General features: G+C 46.4%; 1 protein-coding gene across 2 annotated transcripts; it reads right to left on the bottom strand.

Annotated features, from left to right (window-relative positions):
* maml1 (mastermind-like transcriptional coactivator 1) lies at window positions 1-14976 on the bottom strand. Of its 2 annotated transcripts, none has more exons than XM_026184603.2 (6): window positions 14637-14976; window positions 13583-13877; window positions 5993-7276; window positions 4553-4777; window positions 4261-4372; window positions 1-2826 (listed from the first exon to the last, which is right to left on the bottom strand). In XM_026184603.2, exons 2-6 carry the CDS (start codon window positions 13868-13870, stop codon window positions 1841-1843), a joined length of 2895 nt encoding a protein of 964 aa, XP_026040388.1. In that variant the 5' UTR covers window positions 13871-13877; window positions 14637-14976; the 3' UTR covers window positions 1-1840. The 2 variants fall into 2 exon arrangements, with proteins under 2 accessions (XP_026040388.1, XP_026040381.1); XM_026184596.2 differs by having other exon boundaries at window positions 13583-14059; window positions 14637-14970.
* Between the last annotated feature and the right edge of the window lie 223 nt (window positions 14977-15199).

Below are 15199 nucleotides of genomic sequence, written 5' to 3'. Positions count from 1 at the left end.
CCTAAACAAAGAATGCGCTATTGTTAAGTTATTTAAATGTTTATGGAGAAAATAATTTCCCTACAGTATGAAAATCACCCGGCTCAAGCTGTAAAACCAGAAACAAACACATGTTGATTCAGTCCTAAAAATAAAAAAACAAAACAGACAACCAGCTGAACCCCCCCCCCCCCAAAAAAAAACCAAACAAAAAAACAGAGGGATGGTCCTTTAATGTGACTTAATGCTAACGTGGCGGTCGAAGGCAGGGACTGCAGGTTCAGTAGTAATCTTACTGCTGTTTTTGTGCGTGCACACAGTTTGTTTGTGTTTACCGTTGACTCGTGTGCAGATGTTTAGATTTACACTCCTGGTGGAAGAGAACAGAAAGTCTCAGAAACCAGTTTAATCAGTTCAGGCTACTTCACAACAATCAGGAAACCTTCAGGCAAAGGATCACAAACACTTACAGTCTTTATACGGGGAAAAATTAAACCGAGCTTCAACGCTCTGATTTCATTTCCTTTAAAGACAGCTGATCCAGTATCAGGTGGTGGGTTTTTCAGGCTTTGACCTGAATCTCGTCTGGCTGCTCTCGAAGCGCCAGTTAGTTCTTGTCCCGTTCATTAGCAGATATGCTCTGATGTTTATCACGTAATGTCCTCCAAATGTGCAATAAAAGGTCGAACACCACACAGCAGCCAATGTTTGGCCCACACCTGACTCTGAAAATCAGCATCTGTCTCTGTTGTGCCAAAGTTAGCCCAGATTAGGCCCAAACACGCCTGCTGTGTGCTCATTTCATTCCATAAATTTAGAAAGTTTGAGGACAAAAGCTGATTAGTGCCATCCTGCAGGGACAACAGCAGCTTAAAAGAAGGTGGCAATCGTTTTAGAACCAATTCTTAATATTCATATAAAAGTCCACTTTTTTTTTTTTACTCCATAAAAAACCCAATCTGCATTTTAAAACTGGTTTTATTTGTATAGTGCATCCAAGTCCAGAATGGAAGCTCATGTCAGGACTGCAACAGTAATTTTTTTTAAATGTTTTTTTTGAGGACTTTTCTACCAGGAGTGTTTTTACACACCGAGCGCTTCGTTAATCTGCTTATCTGAACGGAGCCTTCGAGGACCGCGTGGAGATGTTAAACGACAATTTTCACTCAAAACGACAATACGATCAGTTTCATAGTGGACTATCCCATCACTCTTATTTTGAAAGGTCAGTCACTGCCCCAGCCGTTCCTGTCGTGTTTCCCACAGACTCGCTCAGCTGCTTTCCAGAGACTCCATCACCTCATCTCATATGGATGCCTGCGGATCACCGCTGATGTGGGCAGATGTTCTGAAGCTGCGGTGAGCTGGGAGGTCATTCCACCTTGAACCTGAAGCAGGTTTAGCGAGGTCACCGCGGCTTCAGAGCAAGAGGACAGCCAGCTGCAGTCCGAACAGTGGGATGAGGAACTTCCTGGAAAGGCAGCTGGTTTTCTTACTCTATTATTTAAATATTTATTGATCTAATGAAGAAAGTGTGGTGTTCCCACCCGTGAATTCAGTCTGATCTGTGGGAAACCCCGGAGGAGCTCAGCTGCACGGATCAGCTGACTCAGCTGAATTGCAGAGCCTCCGAGCAGGAATGTGGCCGCTTACAGGAGCTCTGAACACTGTGTTTCTTCATCGTGCTGCAATGATTCAACGGCCAGTCTGTGTGTGTGCGGTGCTGACAGGCTTCTCTCTGACAGCGTGAGAACGTGACGCGGTCGCCAGCCTTCTGCGACTAACGCCAACACGTGGTGGCAGCAGGAAGTGGTCGGCGGCTCACTCTGCAGGCTTCGTGTGTGTGCGTGCGTGCGTGAGACTAGTGGTGGTTGGCGAGCAGTTCGTCCAGGTCGGCCATCCACTCCTGCGTGTTCTGTCCTTTCAGCAGCGAGTCCACCAGGTCGCTCTCCGCGGGGAAACTCCCCGACGCCACGTTGTATCCGAATGACACCTGATGCTGCTGCTGACTCACTGTTTGGCTCACCTGGTATCCTTGGTTACACTGTAGTCCCTGGCGACCGTTGCCTTGCGGCTGTCCAAACGCTGCCAGGTTGGGGAGTACGGCCTGGTTCTGGGGGCCCTGCTGCTGATTGGTCATTGGCTGGCCCTGTCTTTGGGGGTTGGGCAGTGCCCTCTGCTGGGCCGCTGCCATGTTTGTCTGCATCATTTGTTGTCCGGGATTCAGACCACCCATCGGACGTCCACCTGGGTTTCCGCCAAAGGGGGTGGAGCCGGATGGCATCTTGGGAATGCAAGGCTGCTGCTGCGGCGGCATGTGGAAGGCATTGGGGGGGCCGCTGAAGGACAGGCCTGCATTACTGGAAGGCGGCTGGTTGACGAGCTGCTGCTGCCAGGCGGTGCTCTGACCGCCCGGCATGCCGCCCCCCATGTTGCCGCCCCCCATGTTGCCCTGCATGGAGGCTGGGAGACGGGCAGCTCCGGCCACATGAGGCTGCTTCAACATAGCTGCATTGGGCGGCGTCTTCAGGTGCTGCTGCTGAGGCAGGAGGTTGTGCCCGTACGGAGCGCTCATGGTGGTGTTCAGAGACGTCTGGCGCTGCAGACTGGTTTGCTGGGCCAGGTGGTTGGGGTGCATGCTCATGGTGTTGTAGAGGACGTCCACGCCGGCTCCACCCCCCTGACTAATGTCAGCCTGACTCACTGTCGGGGGCGGGGCTACGCCACCTGCTGGACCACCACCCTGACCCATGTTCATGCTCATCATGCCCTGGTTCTGAGGGAACATACGGGACCCGGGGGCGGGGCCTCCCATGGAGCTGACACTGCCCATTGGCTGAGAGGAAGCTAAACAAAACCAGAAGAACAGAAGAAAACAACAATCAGGAAAACGTGCGTCAAAATCTTTTTTCAGAGTGGGCCACATAAGTGCGTCGCCCCAGTGAAGCTCCTTAGTCGCACATTTAATCCCTGAGATCTCGTAATAGAAAACATAAAAAGGATTTTGTTTGTCCCCGTAACTCTAACCCTGCTGGAGCTGAACCGCTGATCTGTTCAGCTACTTTCATTTCCCATTCAAATGAGCGGCATTTACACAGTCAGCCTGAACCCACAGAAACCAAACTCACTCTGGTTTCACTTGTCCAGGTATAAAACACAGCCGCTCGGAAACTTTTAGAACAAACACATTTTAAAGATATTCACCATAAATCTGTGGTCTCATGTTAAATATGAATGAAGGTGAAACCTGTAAGAACGCAGGCTGTGTTTTTATTTCCATGAGGAAACTCGTCACTTTGGAGACCAGACGGTCACGAAATCCTGAACTTTGATAAAAACTCTGCTGGTTTTACAAGGTCCTGATTCTGGCTTCTCTGTTGGCTCCCTGAACGTTTTAGATGTCATTTTAATATTTAATCTTTTGTGTGCTACGACTTTCTGCAGTAACAGATCATACCATTTTTAACGGGCTTTATCCTAAGGCCGGAAAACAGAACGAACCTCTGCTGTGCGTCTCCATAAACTCTATCATATTGGAAGCTTCAGCCGCCCGAGCTGCAATCTTACGGTCTTTAACTGGTTAAGGTTTATGTTTGATGCCGAATTTGTTTGTTCTGTGTTTTTTTAACTGGAATTTTCCCATTGGTCAATGATCAACTCTGCATTTTGAACCTTGAAATTATTCTTGAAAAAAAAAAAAGCATCTTTTCAAAACATTTCATGGTCCGATCTTTCGAAGCACACGCACAACTTATACCCAAGTGTCGGCACTTTGATCCTCCTTCCTCCCGCGGATGAGGAAGGATACCAAACCAAAAAGTCCCATACCAATCCCATACCAAAAAGATGCAGAACACACATTCAAATAACTCCTACTTCCTGTTATGATTACTTAAGTGCTTTTTTGGTACTTAATAATTCTGCATTGGAAGGTGTCTGCTTCTTCTTATATTTTGTGGCCTTTGATTTTGTGATTCTGAACTGAATCACAAAGCATTCATTATGAAATAAATAAAGCAAAGTAATAAAAAAAAAAGTCCCAGGAAAGGCTGTGATCCTGCTCAGGAGCGTTTCATCTTTTTCCACCTTTTTCTTTCAAAAAAATAATCACTTTTTTGTCTTCTGTGTATTCTCCCTGAACAACCACATGGGGCAGTAATGAGCTCATTCCACATGTGAAGAAGCAGTGGGCAGTTTTTTAGAGTTGCAGCTCTGTCACAGAGGTATTCATGCCTGAGAGACCTGAGAAATGCATTGTGTGAACACTTCCTGTAGGCGTACCTGTAAACTGGTTGGCCGGCTGCTGTGGGTAAGGGTTCTGACTGGCCGTTGTTCCCGACTGGTCCTGGTACTGTGGAGGAGGTCGGGTCAGGTGTCGCTGCCGCTGCTTCTCCTACACAGACACATGGAGAGGGTTACTGTGTGGGCTTCAGATTTAGGACAGATGCGAGGTGTAACTCATTATCACGTGGCCACTGAAGGTGAGCAGTGCAATGACAATAACGGAATAAACTGACCCTCTCAGTGTTCAAGCAGGTTGGAAATGTTGGAATCACCTGCAGATGAGTCTTACCTGTTCGGCTAAAATCTGCTGCTGCCTCTGAATGTACTGCTGCTGTTTCTGTTGCTCCAGGATCTGCTGCTGATGATGTTGTTGCTGTTGTTTCCTCGCTGCTGCCTCTTTACTGGTCATGTACGCGTTACCGTGGTTACTCGGCATGGCGTTGTTTCCAGGCTTGGCCGTCATGGCGTTTGTGGGCCCCGGGCCGTGTGGAGGAGCGGGGTAGCCGTTCTGATCCTGCAGATGAAGTTTTGTGTTTTGTTACTGAAGAAGAAGCGACACTTTTTTTTCTCTGCTCTAAAAAAGCTTCATGTGACTTTGGTAACAGCGTCAGGCAGTTCTTCATGACTCCAGCGCAGAGCTGCTGTCGAGCAAAAAGTTTAACCAGAGCATCTCATAGGTTACCTGCTGCAGCGTTCTCGTTTAATAACTTCAACCACTTGTTGAGTGATCCTTCCATTCAGAAACTTACCGGTCTTGTCTGTATGAAAACAGACAACTGTTTTTCTTTGTAAAGCTCCTGATTTCAGATCTTTAAAGTGGTGAAGTTATACGGATATTTTTCAGTTGATTAATATTGTGTGTTCATTCGTCTGATTCTATGCTGGGATCATTTAGGTGTGTCCTAAAGTCCTCTTGAAAACAATCTTTATATCTGAAATTATGGAACTTGTCTTAAATGATGTTCTTTCCTGACCAGCTGTCCTTGAACAGCACATTTTACTTTCAAGAATGAAATAAAAGCAAAATAAATTAAAATAAACTTCATCTTGGTTAAAACAACATTTACAGATTAAGTGGGACAGCTTTCAAATGTGATGATCAGAGGGTAGTGGTTCTGAAATCCTCACTAACTATAAATGTAATTTTAGTTTTTGACAACACTACTAATTGTTCATTTTTCACTGCACAGAATTTACCTGAAGGCCTGCTAGTGCCCCCTTGAGGCTGAGGAGGGAACTACAGGCTCATGATGGCTGAGAATGCACGGTGCACCCTGAGGGGGGAGCTACAGGAAAGGTTATTCCATTCAGGAAGACGTATCATTGAAATTAGCTGGGAATGTTCATCTTTGAACAAAATGCAGACAGACAGCATCGCAGGAACAGTGTGTCCTGTCTGCTGAGAGGAAAAGTACAGGCAGGAGCGGCTAAATTTAAATACACAGACAAGGACAGAGGGGGGGAGGGTGGGGGTATAAAGTATGAAAGGCTGCTTTGTCATGGCCTCCCTCCCTCTGTCCGTCCACCCCCCCCGCTCCCATGGGAGGGTTAGCAACCAGCTGCTCGACCCAAACAAACACTAACAAGCTGAACAAAAGGCTGCTGCCCGATTTTACCGCCCCCCCATTCCAATGAGGAATATGGGGGGGATTTAAGTTTTTCTGTCACTGTTGGCTCTAAATCAAGTTCGGATCACGTGTGATGGCTGTGTCTCGTGGGTGCTTCTCACCTGTGGGTGTGGCATATGAGGCCGGTAGGGCTTCTCTTTGCGGCACTGCTGCTGGATGAGTGAAAGCAGGCCCACCTTCTGGTTCTGGTTAGTGGGTCGCGGTGGTCCGGGCCCCGCCTCATAGTGCGACAGAGGTTTGGTGTTGTTGTAGTTCAGCATGACGGCCGGGGCCTGAGCACCTGCTGCCGGCGCGTGGCTGAGAGGCGGCCCTGAAGTCGGGTGACCCAGCATGTTGGGGTGTCCGGCGGAGCCCGGCATGAAGCTGCTGGCACCCGCCTTTGGAGAGGCCTTGTTGGGCTGACTGGATATCACCAGCTGCTTCTGGGCATTGGGATTGAAATCCTGTGAGTAAAGGGAGTTATTTGTGGATTTGTCCATACCAAATGCACTCGCTTGTGAGCTTTGAGAGGTATTGGGCATCTGGGACCATGGAGAGGGGTGGGTGGGGTGGGTGGGGAACTTGGCTCCTGGCTGCTGCTGCTGCATATGTCTGTGGAGGTGCTGGACTCTCTGCTGCCGGACAGCCAGTTCCTGGAGCTGCTGGGCAGGGGACAAGTCTTTGGGCCCCTGAGGGAGGAGGTGGTTGGGTGGAGGCTGGATTTGCCTGGGAGGAGCAGGCTGGGAGGTGGAAAGAGCTGGGGAAGAGGCAGAGGAGGAGGCGACAGGGGAGCTAGTGGGATGAGGAGGAGCAGTCCCGGAAGGCGTGGATCTGACTTGGGGGGAGCCAGTGCGAGAATCCTGCTCGAAGACGGCAGAGGGTGGGGAAAACTCCGCCTTCACGCTCACCAAATCTGGAGGAAGTAAACCCTGGGAAGACTGTCCCCCCCCTCCTGCCCCTCCCCCGACAGCACCACCACCAACCTGAGTGGCTGCCAGTTCCAGAGGGTCTTTGCGGTCCTCAAAGCCATCGTTGAGGATCTCCTGGATGTCTTCGTAGTCCACAGGGAAGTTCAGCTCCTCCATCAGCTCTGTCCACTCCTGTTCGTTCAGTTCAGGGAACAGGCTGTTGTTGCCAACCGGGGGTGGCATGATGGGGAGGATGTCGTCTGGCTCCTGCTTCATCTCTTTCGGATGGAAGTCTGGACCCGGCTCTCTGCCACCGTCTCCCGACTCGCACATGGGCCCGTTAGAGTTGCTGATATCTGGCTTGGAGTCAAGCGGGGAACCGGCGGTAGCGCTGTTGTCCTGGCAGCCTTTCTGGCTCGACGGGAAGCTTTCATAACTGTTGACTTGTCCTCGCAGGTCAGGGGGACTGAGGCTCTCCAGCTTCCTCTTTAGAGTCTCCTGCAGTTGGAACGACAAAAAGAAGCATCAAGAGTTACTCAAAGCAAAACCCCAGACGGTTCAAACCTCAAAGTGAACCTCTGAGTTTAAAAAACAAACAAACACATAATTTACAAAACAAGGATTATTTATATCTGTAAAAAATACATTACTACATTTTATCTGACCCAGACCCAGCATGTTACACAGGGTCTGAATTCTAACCGGCTGACAAATCAAGTTTAAAAAAAAAAAAAAAAAAAAGTGCCACTTTGTTTGGGAAAATAAAACCTAAATCAACGAAAGGCTTTAAATAAAATATTCCAACACAAGGCTGAAAGAGGAGGGCAGGGGTGATTTGGGAATGACCAAGTTACCAAAACCTTTGTTGCACAAAAACAGGATATAAAATAAATAATTGTCAATTGTCAAATTGATACTTTGTGGTGCATTAGAAACTGATACCCTGTTCAACTGCTTCTGTTTTTTGTGTAATTTGAATTCTTTCTCACTTTGGTATCATCACCATCAGTAGGCACACGCGCAGCTGAGCTGCAGGGGGTGTGCAGCAGAGAGACAGGTGCTGCTAAAATCACCGGCAGGCCGGCTTACATAAGGATATAAAGGGCAGTCGGCAGGTCTGACGGCTGCGTTCTGTCAGCAGCTCGACTCGCCCGATCGCAGCACGTCAGCTGATCCTCACACTACGCGATTGCCAAACGCTCTGAACACCTGAGGTACCCGTGATGACAAGCAGGCAGGTGGACACAAGCTCCAAAGTGCCTCCTGCTCTGGAAAGTCAAACAACAGTAGCGTCCCTAACAGATTTATTTAAAAAAAAAAAAAGAAAAAAAGATCACACTGCTTTTAAAGGGGATTTTCTTCCTACAACAAGTCCTGGATCAAAACTTCACAGATGTAAAAGAGGCAGGGTTTAGCCTGCTCTGCACCCACTGGTCCAGCCTTTGCTTTCAGATGAGCAGCTTTGGCCTTCCTTTTAAAAAAAACCCCCCCAAAAACACGTCCTCGCCAAAAAATGCTGAGAATTTCCTGATTAGCCAGAGTGAAGCCAAAGTGGCAGCATCCAAACATTCAGAGCAGCTTATCTCTGACTCCTCAGCTCCTCCCGCGACCCTGACGCTTCTCCCGGAAGCTCTGAAAACAGTCTGAAGGCCTCACGTTCACCTGTGTGGGCATTAGGGCTGCCACGATTAGTCGACTAGTCACGATTACGTCGACTATCAAAATCGTCGACGACTGATTTAATTGTCGACGCGTCGTTTGAAGCTTTGTAAGATCACAAAAGACGCAGGAATAAGTAGTAGGATTTATGAGTGTAATAACGGATTGAAACAGAAGATGGCAGCACTGCATGTACAAGGATGCCAGCTGCTGTTAAACCCCGAAGAAAAAGAAGCAGCTCTGTCCCAGAATTCATAGCGCAGCCCAGCTCAGTTTCCAACAATGGCGGCAGCTAGTTAGTTTTAATATTACTCTTTTTATTCTTTCTGGGTCACAAAATAAATGTTTAACATATTTTCAGGCGAGAATGCATCTGTGTAAACTTCAAACATCTGTTTAGTTTATCAAGACACCACATATTTTCAAAAGCGCTCCGACGTTTTCGAAGACGTCTGTTACCCACTAGCTCGTTAGCTAGCCGGGGGCAAGGCTCACTAGAGCCGGTGGGAACACCGGACTCCCGGCAAATCGTTTTCAAACCCACCGCCGCCTTTCGCTACTCAGGTTAAACATATACAAATCACTTAGATAACTTACAAATGTTATTTTTTGGATTTTTTTAGTATTTTATTTGTTCCTGAGTAAATCGGTTTGGCTGAGATTAAAGTTATAGTTTTTACACAGCTGAATAAACGTCAAGCAGACAGCTGATTATCAGAAGTGTGAGATGCTCCAGAATATACTCCGTTGTCCTGTTATATTTTAGATAGCAACGAGTTTATTAAACTCCACCGAAACAATCTGCAAATTTCATTAAAATTTAAGAAACTATCATCACGTCTTTATTTTTAGTTAGCACCTTAAACACTTAAAGCTGTAAGCTAATGATAGTTATATAAGAGCAGATGCATGCTGGTGCAATAAGCTGTACGTTTTACGTCCAATGAATGCATGATCTGATTAGTCAACTAATCGCAAAAATAATCGGTGACTAGTCGACTATCAAAACAATCGTTTGTGGCAGCCCTAGTGGGCATGCCAACACTCTCGGTTGGTCATGGCATTTGAGGTGTGTGGCGGCATGTAGGGCTGCTCAATTAATCTAATTTTAATCACGATTACGATCTGGGCTTTCAACGATCATTAAAAATGACTGAGCCGATTATTAGCCCCTCCCTCATTTATCCGCGACACCTTAAAGGCCGGTCCGTGAAAATATTGTCGGGCATAAACCGGTCCGTGGCGCAAAAAAGGTTGGAGACCGCTGATTAAGAGGACCCGAGGGAAGCTCGGAAAGCTAAGCAGAAGTTATTTGGAGAGTGACTGCCGTTGGTTGAAAAGAGAGTTAAAAAAAAAAAAAACTTCAGTGGTGTTGCACACTATTTTATATTATTTTTTTAAAGTTATTGTTAACCCTTTAAAGCCGGTCAGAGCAGCACGCTCCGTTTTGCGTAACTATTGTTAAATCCCTGTAGAACCTGAACCGTGTAAGCTAGCGCAATAATTTGTTTTGCATATGAAACCGGAGGAGTTGTACTTACATCTGATGCCATCAGCTTGTCCTCGGTCACGGTTTCGTTCCACATATAGCTTTGCAAAAATTGCATAAAAAGCGCTTGCAGGAACAAAAACATAATATTCCAGAAACACGCTTTGCCAATCCGATCAGCTGTTCGTAACACTTCCCACAGTGAAATGATGCACATGCTGTTTTCTTTGCAAATTTGCATCATAGGATTGTTTTTTGTTTTTCCTGCAGTATATAAAAATTGCTGTATCTCCAAAATAAAACTATGAAGACACTCAAAATAAATTTCCTGTGGTGGGAAACTATTTTTTGCAACTTTATTGTATTTAAAGTTTTGAGGGATAAACCTCTTAAATTTCTCCAAGTAGAAATATATGTAAACAAAACAAAAGCGATTTTCAATTTTTTTTGTAGTTTATTGCACTTTTTTGCAATTTATGTAATTACTATGGACTTAATGCATACATATTATTAAAATATGGGCTATAACAGTTGTATTGATGTATAGCAACTTGAAATGCTCCCACAAATGGCACTACAGCATGTAAAAAAATAATATAAGCTCTGGTGGACTTGGTTCTATAGTAGGTCTTAAAGGGTTAAATAAATATCGTCAAATAATCGTGATCTCAATTTCAGTGAAAATAATCGTGATTATCATTTTTGCCATAATCGAGCAGCCCTAGCGGCATGTGTGTGCATCAGAATCTGAACACAGATAAGTTTCAGTTTCCTTTAGTCACGTTCGCCCACACACTCCCTCTGTTTATAAAACTCATGATGCCTTCACTGGTGTCCGAGTCAGACAGGCTTAACATTTTTTTTTTTTTAAAGGCAACCATTTTCAGTTAATGGTTTTTATTCTTAGATTCTTCTGAGTAACTCTGCATGACCCTCAGTTCATAATAATCCTTCTTTGTCTAACACGAGCCTCTGTGAAGCTCATTAGTCCAAAATAAGATGCTTTAGCCCCTCCCCCTTTGGGAAAACTTCTTCCGTTTGGCAGGTGGGTGAGAGCGTATGCCCTCTCTGACATCATACCAATCAAAGTGTAAAACAAAACAAAACTGAAATCTACTAAACTGATACCTGAACTTCTGAATGACACATTTTGCCTCATTTACAGTTACTCTGCTCTGATCAGCTGACCAAACAAAGCACCTGTCGTACCGCAGGTGTACAAGTTTTTATGTTTCTGATGCTAATAAGATGACCATGTGAACGCCTTTAAAACCTGAAATACAGGTCCCACTCCACCCATGTTGCTATGGTTACAGACCTGGAGTGAGACTAACGAGAGTCCTTTCAATGAGACAGCCTCAACTGTCAGGTAACGGAGTGATATAACAACACATGCTGACATTACAAATAACAAAGTCATCATTGTGCTCCTGGGCACAGACTCAAACTGCTTCTTTTAAACACAAATCTACGTCCCACCCTCTGACCTTCGTAACTAACAGTGACACTGCTGAAACTCTTGGGACGGTCATGGCCACTCTGTGCATTTTTTCTGAGAGAAAATGACTGTTTCCAAATATTTACGGGGTGATTCATCCTGGAATTTTTTGACTCAGCCTTTGCCACAAAATTCCGGACTATGGGCCCCATTTCTGTCGGCCTGCAAGTGTTTTAAGGGGAGAAATCCTGACTTCACAGAGTAACCACTTTAAACAGGTTCACTGGAGTTTGGTTTGTCCACAGTCAGCTGTTCAGGAACCAGCCCGACGTCTGATATCAGGCTGGCCAACATACTCTAGGTGAAACCATCCACAGCTCGCTTTCTACTTTTAGATCACTGACGATGTGACAGCCCTACAGCTTCTGCTCCATCATCATCATTATTACCATTATTGTTATTATTATTGTTATTATTGCAGATGAATTGCTTTTTTGGGCAAAAAATGCTTGACAATTTTTTTTTTTTTTTTTTTTTTTTTTTTTTTTTTAAATCAGGAGTGGTGAAAAATTTACTTTTTTTAAATGGGTGATATCACTGTGTGATAAACACAGTTTTATTGTTTGGTTTAAATATGACAAAGAGCAACATGACATGCAATTACTGTATGTTCTCTGACACCACATACATGACACAGGAAGGAAGGAGGGAAGGACAACTAAATGTTTGTGTGACAGCCAATTAGAATACGATGCTCAGAACCCACAGTAAAGGCTTCGAGCACAGAACACTTTCAGGTGCTGCTCCTGCTCGTTAACTGACGGACAGAAAAACGCTCAGAGGATGCGATTACACTGAAACATCAGTTCCTCTCTGACTCAGACTCTTATCAGCCAATGTGTTGTGAAAACACTCAGTTTCACTCAAAACTTCTACACGCACACTCGGTGACATCAGGGGGAGCCAGTTGTAGCCCCGCCTCCTCCCAGCCTTTGCTGAGCGAGGCATTTCCTAACAGCGGGAGTTTCCTCTGTGATGAGTCAGCAGTTTGGGGGGGGGGGGGGGGGTTCTGCTCACACTGAGTCACCTCTCAGGGCTTTCGGGCCGCCTCACATTAATGTATGACGAAATATGAGAACACACACCCCGAGCCTCTACCGCAGCGTCACACCTTATTGATCCTGCATGTAAGCGATCAGCTGCAGGAAACTTCTAAGTGACTAAAACCTCCTCTTCATTTCATCTAACCAGAAAACGGCTGACTGACAGGAAAACAAAAACTACACTGCTGTTTGTTCTCAGGAAGCTCATCTGATCTAAACCCTTCAAAAATCTTTCAGAAGAACAAATTTATTCCATCATCCACAGGCATTTTTAATTCAGCTCGAAATTACTGCAGAAAATGCAAATGGTCAAAGGTCAGAGCTGAGAGGTGCCTGGATTTTCAGAGGCACTGAACAGAGAAGTTTGTCAAAGCGACCACAGGCAAACTTAGGGGAAACACGTCACATGACCACACAGCAACGCCACAACACACACACAAACACTCGAGTGCAAGCGGCTTCACTGATCAGCAGCTTTGTCGTGGTCTCATGTTATTGATTTGGAATTTATCAATGGCGGTGATTAGAACAAACTGATTAACTGGGGTATTACACCTAGTGAGTGATTTCAGAGGGGGTGAGGCTTGAAACACTGGCTCATTCTCAGCGCCTTAATCAATAAACTGATCAGCTGGGTATACTGTCTTTCAGCCACACCCGCCCATCATGAAGAAGCAGCTGTTATCCCAAAAGAATTTGTTTCACACCTGTAGGCTTCTTCCAGTTATTTCATTTCACAATAAATGTCCTTGTTTTATGTACTGCTGATTGGCAGATTTCATGATGTAACAAAAAACAAGGTTTCTAAAAGAAAAAATACAGTGAATCATTCATTCATTAAATGTTGGAAACAAGTTCTTTTAAAAAAATCTTACTAAAAAGAGTTGGACTTAACTGCGTTTTTGGTGTTAAACACCAATTAAAATAATGTTTGCAGGGATCTAATGAACATGTCAGGAAGTGATGCAGTCCCTGGCTAACTATGCTTATAAAAACGTGTGGAATGACACTGGTGGATGAATAAAGACTCTTCAGTATCAGTGCTGTTGTCTCTTGTTTGGACCCTCCAGCTGCTTATGTTGATTTTTATGAAACCTGTGGGTGTGCTCACTCACCAGGGTGCTGCTCCTGCTCTGCTCCCCCGTCGTCACCCCGCTCTCCCCGTGCTCCCCGCCGGTTCCTCCTCCGCCTCCGGGCGCTCTCTGCCCGGCCTGATCGCCGCTGGGCTGGTGCTGCCGGTGCTTGTTGGACCGCTTGGCTTTGGACTGCAGGCAGCGCTGGTGCAGGGCGTAGGTCTGTTGCCGGTCCATCTCCTGCCGCTCCATCATCGCGGCCAAGTAGCGCTCCTCGCAGTTGTTGTGATGCTGCCGGAACTGCTCGATCCTCCGGCGGAGCCGCTCCATCACCTCGCTGCGTCGCGGTGTAACAAAATCCGCCATCATCAATAAAGCCTTGCAGTAAACTCCCGGCTCAGGTTTCGTCCATATATTGCTGAATCTGGCGTCTACACCCCCCCTCACTCTTTACAAAGACTCCGGTGCTGGCTCCATGGAGGCGGCCTTTGTGCTGCTAACGGCCTTCAGTCACACTCACTGCCGGAGAGGAGAGGTCAGGTTTTTGGGGGCAGCACCATCCAGCCTCCTCGTCTACCTGGTCTTTTGTACAACAGCTCGTTTAATTAGCTGTGTAAAGCTACCGGAGTCCTGCTAGAGCCTATCTGGTCCTCCCTTTACTCCCCGAGCTGCCCCTGCCCTTTGCTCCTGATCATTTATACCCCAGTCTGAGAGACAGGCTGCTGCCTTCAAACTCACTCCCGCTGGGCTAACTTCGGCTAGCGCATTCCTCCACTCTAAATCAAAGTAGGAGCCTAAAATCCTCCCACCCCACCCCCAGAAAATGAGTTAAGCAGAACCTGGTCTGGAGCTAGCCTCCGTCTCCTCGTCCACCTGCCCGTTACCGGCGGTGCTCCGCTCCCGACAGCCTCCTAACGGCTCCACAACGCCCCTCAAACTTTATTCTCCTCGGCTGATGGAGGTTAGCTCGGGTAGCATGGGATTAGCTGGCTGGCTAACAACTTGTCAGCTAATGGAAATAAAACTTCACGCGCTTGAAAACAAACTGCCAGACTTTCAGGACATCTGAAGCACAGTTAGAGTTAAAGTCACTTACTGTGAGAGTGCTGCTGTCCGCTCTCCTACAGCATCTGTCCCAGCATCTGTCCTCCGAACAGCTGATCCTCCCGCTAGCCGTTAGCCGCTAGCTACTAACGCTGTTTGGGGTTCGGCTAGCTAGCAAGATAGCTAGCCTGAAACGTTTAAATGAACCATCATACTTTAAAACTATCTCCCCAGAGTTACACCCAAGGATAATCTTTCCCTCGGCTGAGCCCACGTCCGAGATGAACTGTTTGGGAGCGAATTCCTGGGAAACAGTGGGATAAGAGTCCCTCTGCGCCTCTTCTATTGTTTTCCAAAGAACAAGTTACACCGCCGCCATCTTGAAAACTTTCTCTTTTTCCCCTCCTTCATCTGCGTTACAGGAATGTCCCCGCCTTTTCCGGTGACGGACAGTAGAAACAGCCAATCAGAAGATGAGACTGAGTGTTTAAATCAATGACTGTAGAACAATACATAACAAACACACACGCGCACAGAGTGTACGATCGGTAAATCTGTTCAAGGGAGGGTTATTGGGTTATTGTACCACAAAAAAACAAACAAAAAGAAACCCAA

The sequence above is a fragment of the Astatotilapia calliptera genome, chromosome 2 (assembly GCF_964374335.1).
Source record: "Astatotilapia calliptera chromosome 2, fAstCal68.1, whole genome shotgun sequence".
NCBI classification, from domain to species: Eukaryota; Metazoa; Chordata; class Actinopteri; order Cichliformes; family Cichlidae; genus Astatotilapia; species Astatotilapia calliptera.
Note: the sequence above shows the minus strand (reverse complement) of the source record. Positions and strands in the feature narration are given on the sequence as shown.